The sequence below is a fragment of the Nematolebias whitei genome, chromosome 18 (assembly GCF_014905685.2).
Source record: "Nematolebias whitei isolate Nwh7 chromosome 18, NemWhi1, whole genome shotgun sequence".
In the NCBI taxonomy this organism is placed as follows: domain Eukaryota; kingdom Metazoa; phylum Chordata; class Actinopteri; order Cyprinodontiformes; family Rivulidae; genus Nematolebias; species Nematolebias whitei.
This window is the reverse complement of record NC_056515.1, coordinates 1,565,745-1,572,045: the sequence shown is the minus strand read 5'-3', so window position 1 is coordinate 1,572,045 and position 6,301 is coordinate 1,565,745. Positions and strand designations below refer to the sequence as shown.

Below are 6,301 nucleotides of genomic sequence, written 5' to 3'. Positions count from 1 at the left end.
CACACACACACACACACACACACACACACACACACACACACACACACCTATTGCCGCTCATTTAGAATAGTATTATTTCTCACACACACATTTATCGCTTCTCTCTGGTCTTGTGAGTGTGTGTGACCGAGTCTGTAGTAGTGTGTGAGAGAGAATAGTAGTGTGTGTGAGAGAGAAAAGTAGTGTGTTTGAGAGAGAATAGTAGTGTGTGTGTGAGAAAGAGAGAGAATAGTAGTGTGTGTGAGAGAGAATGGTGGTGTGTGTGAGAGAAAGAGAGAGAATAGTAGTGTGTGAGAGAGAATAGTAGTGTGTGTGAGAGAAAAAAATAGAGAATAGTAGTGTGTGTGAGAGAGAATAGTAGTGTGTGTGAGAGAAAAATAGATTATGTCCTACATGGCACCTCATATTAATCACTTTATCCCACCATGATTCAGACATTTCAGCACCTAATTCACGCTCCCAGGCTGTTCTGATTTTACCAAATGAGTCTGACTCAATTGTCACCACTGATCCGTACATGTAAATATTAGTAAGGGACAATTTCTGATTAGGCCTAAGAACCGGAAGGTCAACCCATGGGTCAGCAGGGAAAGTTGGAAAATTTGGAAACAATGTTGAAGTACAGTGTCCAATTTGAAAATAGAGAAACAATTGGAAAGGAAGCAGGTTAAATTTTGAGGATAATTCTGGAAAAAAAAAAACCACCATCTTTGTAAATGTCTTGTCACAAAAGGCTGGTGCTGGTGAACCCAGTGGTGCAGGCAAGCAGGCAACGACTCAGGATGTGTATACAGGTCCTTCTAAAAAAATTAGCATATTGTGATAAAGGTCATTATTTTCCATAATGTAATGATAAAAATGAAACTTTCATATATTTCAGATTCATTGCACACCAACTGAAATATTTCAGGTCTTTAATTGTTTTAATACTGTCACAATCCTCACAGTTGGAACCCATTTGCAGGGAGGCGAGCGAGGCAGGAGTTTAAATAAAAATAATTTATTTAAATAACAAAACAAAAGGCTGTCGGTGCAGCAAAACTTACTTTGGCAAAACAGGATCAGAAACAAGGCTGAACAGGACATCAGAGTACACAGGCAGAGCAGATCATCAGGTGGACAAAAAACAGACAAGACAGAGGAGGACTGAGATGTCTGTGAATACAGAACAGTGACCGGACCAGGAGTGGAGGAGAGAAAGGCTTTTTATAAGACAGAGGGAGAGTGAGTAATGAGAGCACCTGGGCAGGTGGCTGATGAGGGACAGGTGTGAATGATAAAGACTGAGGAGTGGAGAGGCAGACTGAGGAGTGAGTGGAAAACAGGACCAGATACACAGGAACAGAAACCACACAAAGAGCAGAACAACAAGAGCACAAAAAGCAGAGTGGGGAACACAAACACAGACCGAAACAGGAAATGGTACAATCCTTACACTTTCTGTCTTTGTGGGGATGCGTTCGGCCCGATGCTGTAAAGTTCTGATGACAGTTTGTGTTCCAGTGGATGGTGGGAGTCAAACAGAAGATACTGGTCTGTGTGGGTTGGTTTTCTGTACACTTCAATGTTGAGGCTGTCCTCTCTTTCCATCTGAACCAAACAGTCCAAAAAAGGCAGTTTGTTTTCGTTTGCATCCTCTCTGGTGAACTTTATGTTGTTATTGACCGAGTTAATGTGTCAGGTGAACGCTTCTATTTCCATAGCTTGGATTTTGACCCAGGTGTCATTCACATATCGGAACCAATGGTTTGGCGTTGTTCCCTCAAAGGAGTTTAGGGCTCTCTGTTCCACTTCCTCCATGTAGAGATTGGCAACAATGGGTGACACTGGAGATCCCATGGCACAGCCGTGCTTCTGTCTGTAAAAACTGTAATTGAACTTGAAATAAGTGGTGGAGAGGCAGAGATCCAACAGAGTGCAGATCTTGTCCGGGGTGAAGTTGGTCCTATTGATTAAGTCCTTGTCTTGTAGCATTTGTTTTCTGATGGTTTCTACTGTGTCAAAGATATGCGGAGTTCAGCCTGATCCTATAACAATGGGCATGTCAGGACATGTTCATTCTGTGTTATTCTGCTTGTTACCATGTTGTGCTTCTGGACCTCGAAGCCTGAAATAATCAAAACCATGTGTAGAGCAACGCATACACTTACACACCCCATAAGCACAAATGTATATGACACACAACTACACAGACACACGCGCAGAGAGAACAGCAGAGCAGAAAATGTCTTCTCTTTTTAATAAGAAATCATCAGTCTCAGATGAATGAGAAAAATGTGTTTATAAAAAATCAATAAACAAGTAAATAATCAAGTGATATTATTAGGGCTGCAACTAACGATTATTTCAATAATCGATTCATTGGCCGATTATTTTTTCGATGAATCGGCAAAAAAAAAAAAAAGTTTTAATTTCCACCCCTTTATTCCAAAATTTAACATTTGACTGACATAGCAATTCACCCAAAAACAGGTTGCTATTTGACTATTCTGTTAGTAAAATATTGAATAATAAAAAATAAAAGTTAGTCAAATAGCTTAAAAAAATAAATGTACACAAAAATATATACAAATGTGTCTTTATACCTGCACAATATGTAGTTACTTTGTAAAATGTGTCCTTGAGGGAATAGTGTAACCTGGATTAAAAGTGTGGATTATTGTAACCTGGATTAAAAGTGTGGATCATTGTAGTGAAGCCTTCGTTTTCAACCAACGACAGAGGCCTCATGTCAGTGACGATCATTTAAGGATCTTTCAGTGAAGTGTCGTGGTTAGAGTACCACGTCGTGTTCAAAATGGCTGAGGCGTCGACGCGCCCTTCGTATAAAAGATTTATTTGACACAACATGGGTTACAGATATTCAAAGACAAACAATTACATTAATAAGATATATGCATATAAATGGAGCATTAAGAACGAACCGCCATGTGCGCCTCCCGGAAAATGCTCGGTGGGCGTGCGTCATTTCCGGCCTCAACACCACCAGCCTGATCAAGAAAGCTCATCAGAGACTCTACTTCCTCAGACGGCTGAGGCGAGCTGGTCTGGGAAGCTCAGTCCTCACCTCCTTCTACAGGTGTGCAGTGGAGAGCATCCTGTGCTCGAGCATCAATGTGTGGCATGGAGGCTGCACAGCTGCAGAAAGAAAAGCTTTGCAGAGAGTGGTGAAGGCTGCACAGAAATCTGTTGGAGTCAGTCTCCCCACCATCACAGACATCTACACCTCCAGATGCAAGAAGAGGGCCACCTGCATCATGAAGGACCCCACCCACCCAGCACACACACTTTTTGCCCCACTCCCCTCAGGAAGGAGGTTAAGGAGCATTAAGTGTAGAACCACTAGACTGAGGAACAGCTTCTACCCTGAGGCTGTTAGACTCATGAATCTCTAACTAGAATAATCACTGTGAAAAACCATATCATGTTGCTGCTGATCTGTTTCATGTTGCTGCTGATCTGTTTCAATGTTGATGTGTTCATGCGTGCACATCTGCTCACAGACTCATGTTCATGTTTGTGCTGATGTTCAATGTTTTTATGTTATGAGTGCTTAGTGTATATTTAGTTGATGTTTTTCTTAGTTCATATCTTAGATGTTATTACTGTTTTTCTTATACATTTTATTGTTGGATGTAACTGGGACCCCGTGTACATAATTTCGCTCCACCACATGTACCACATGAGGTGCGAATGACAATAAAGAAACTCTGACTCTGACTCTGACTCTGACTTTTATCCCTGTTTGAGAAGGCTAGCTTCCTGATTGGTTCAGCTTCTGTCGCTATGGTTACGACTTAGCCCGCCCCCTCAAGGACGTTAACGTCTATATTTCAGATAAGTTTTGGTACACCGAAATCGGCTTTTGTTTAAAGTTTAACTTGCTATTATACTTTAGGGATATAAAATGATTCGTGTCTAAATTGTTTATACGTAATAATTAATAACTATTAATTATTACCTACCTCCTGGGTGTTAATTCAATATCTGTTGGAGGCCTGGTGATGCTGTTTTTTAAGGCAGATTCATCTTAGTTTCCTTGTCTGCTTTTAAACTGTTAACACTGTTTAACGTGATTATACCTTAGTGATAACACTGATTTGAAATAGTTGTTTATTTCTAGGAATAATTATATTATCCAACTTATGTTCGTGTTTTTATTTGGATCATGGTTATACTCTTAATTTGATTTTACTTAGTCAAACTATATTGTCTAAATTAAAGAGCTGTGTTCTACTTTGTTTATGTTAATCAGTCTGCTCTCTGGTCTGATTTGATTGCTTGTAATTTATCAAATGTGAACTTGTAAAATTATCCTTAGCTACTATGAGATTATATTTAAAGGTCAACTAGTTAGAATTAGCAAACATTTTCTATAAACATAGTTCAACCTTGGAAGAAAGACACGCACACCCTTTATGTGACATGACATTTGAGTGCTTGATAGAAATTATAAAACTGTATAAAATATTAAATCCAACATTCCCTCTTTTGAACTCCCATATTCATGGGAGTTCACCCTCTTTATGGATTTATTTATCAATATGGACGTGACGCAAACTTACTGCACTCCCCAGGGGTCCTGGACCAGACCCCTGATCCAACACCTGTGAAAAGTACCACACATAAACCTTTATAAAAATACAAAAAGATAAATAAGTGAAACTCTATTTTAAACCACCTTTAAAATACCTCGTGGTATTTTAGAATGATTAGATGCCAAATTGAATGGAGTAAGATATTTGAATAGTTAAGGTAAATGAATAGTTAAGTTTCCAATTGAATGGAGTAAATATTTGAATAGTTAGTTAACATGAATATTTAAGTTAATAGTCAAGTTAAGTTTATAGTCAAGTTAAATGAATATTTAAGTTTCCAATTGAATCCACGACCCTTCTCTGGTTGTTTTTCAGAATGACTGAAAGGTACAAGACACTCATATTAAACAGGAAAAGCCAACACCCTCAATTTAAACATTTCTATCTAGCAGGTCTTCGGTTCTTGAGCTTGCGGTGGGAGCCCTTGTTCGTCCACAAGGGTCCTTTGGTGCTCGGCGGGATTCGGCCCGCGGAGTTATCTTCATGTAAAGTCCTCAGAACCTTATCAGTCTGATTAAACATTCTAAATGACGTTTGTGTATTGGGACAAAACTAAAATCAGTTTGACGCGTCTTCTGTTCTTCACGGTCAGGGCTGGTAATCTTCCGTCCTTACCCGATCCACCCGACCGACTTCAGGCAGAGCGAAGACTCCTTCTCCGATGTTTGCTACTGCCTTTTTCCAACCAGAACAAAGGGGCAAAGAATGAGCTCCCACGAAGGTCCTGTCCCCTCCTCCAGGTGTAGTGGGGAGCTGTCTTCCGATCATCCTCCATGTGGTCCAGCGATCGATTCCTCTCCTCTGCAGGGGTGCCCTTGTGGGGTCGTACAGGTGCCACTCTCCTTCTGGGGACTGATGGCATGTGATGTTCTGTCCACCACCTGGTGGGGTCTTGTCCTGTACCTCTTTTCAGCAGGGCCCAGTCTGATGTGAGTTTGTCTCCTCGGTCAGAGTTCCTCCCTCCTGATGAGAAAAGCTGGACACCAAAGCTTGCGAATTTAAACACCCTGCATGGCCTTTTGATTATTTTATCTGTGGAATCCATGACCTGGACCTGGAAAAACTGACTGTGGTTACTTCTTTAGTGAATAAAACTATTTCTGAATTATTGGACACCCTGATGGTTATTATTGCTACTGATAGGTGTATTCTTACACTGTAATGTCATCCTAAAACAGAATTAGTAAAACTAAAATAAAATGCTATTCTTACATGCATCTGTTCACTTGAAGCTGAATTGTGTTACATACTGGACTTCTCCAGGGATACCTGTGTGCTCTCATCCCATCTGTCACCCTTACAAGCCTTTGTCGTCAACCGGTCTACCTACAATTAAAATAAAACATACACAATACAACAACAATAATAACAATCCTCCACGCTGGCCCCTCTTCCTGGAGCCTGTGGAAGTAACTTCATTAAATCGCTTGCGCCAACAGCATCAATCAAAATACAATAAACTTAAAAGTTTAACCAACTGACATACAACACTGTGAGAGAAAAAAGTATTTAATCTTCCATCCAGGTACCTGTCTGTGCTAGAGAAGGGAAGAAATAGCAAGGAAGAAACCGAGAGAAAGAGAAAAAATAAAAGAGAACGAGGAAAAAATGGTTAAAATCCTTTGTTCATGAAACCTTTTCTTATTAGCCCAATTAAACTATAAGTCCAGTCCAGTCCAGTCAAGTCAGTTGTGTTTAAAATT

At 40.1% G+C, this 6,301-nt stretch overlaps 1 protein-coding gene across 1 annotated transcript in view; it reads right to left on the bottom strand.

Moving 5' to 3' along the window:
- The window catches only part of LOC119425002 (threonine synthase-like 2), a 27,644-nt gene that overhangs the window by 15,452 nt on the left and 5,891 nt on the right, over positions 1-6,301 (bottom strand). Inside the window, exon 3 of the mRNA XM_037692524.1 lies at positions 2,082-2,107. Within this exon, the coding sequence (XP_037548452.1) occupies positions 2,082-2,107 (26 nt within the window). The remainder of the gene's footprint in view (positions 1-2,081; positions 2,108-6,301) is intronic.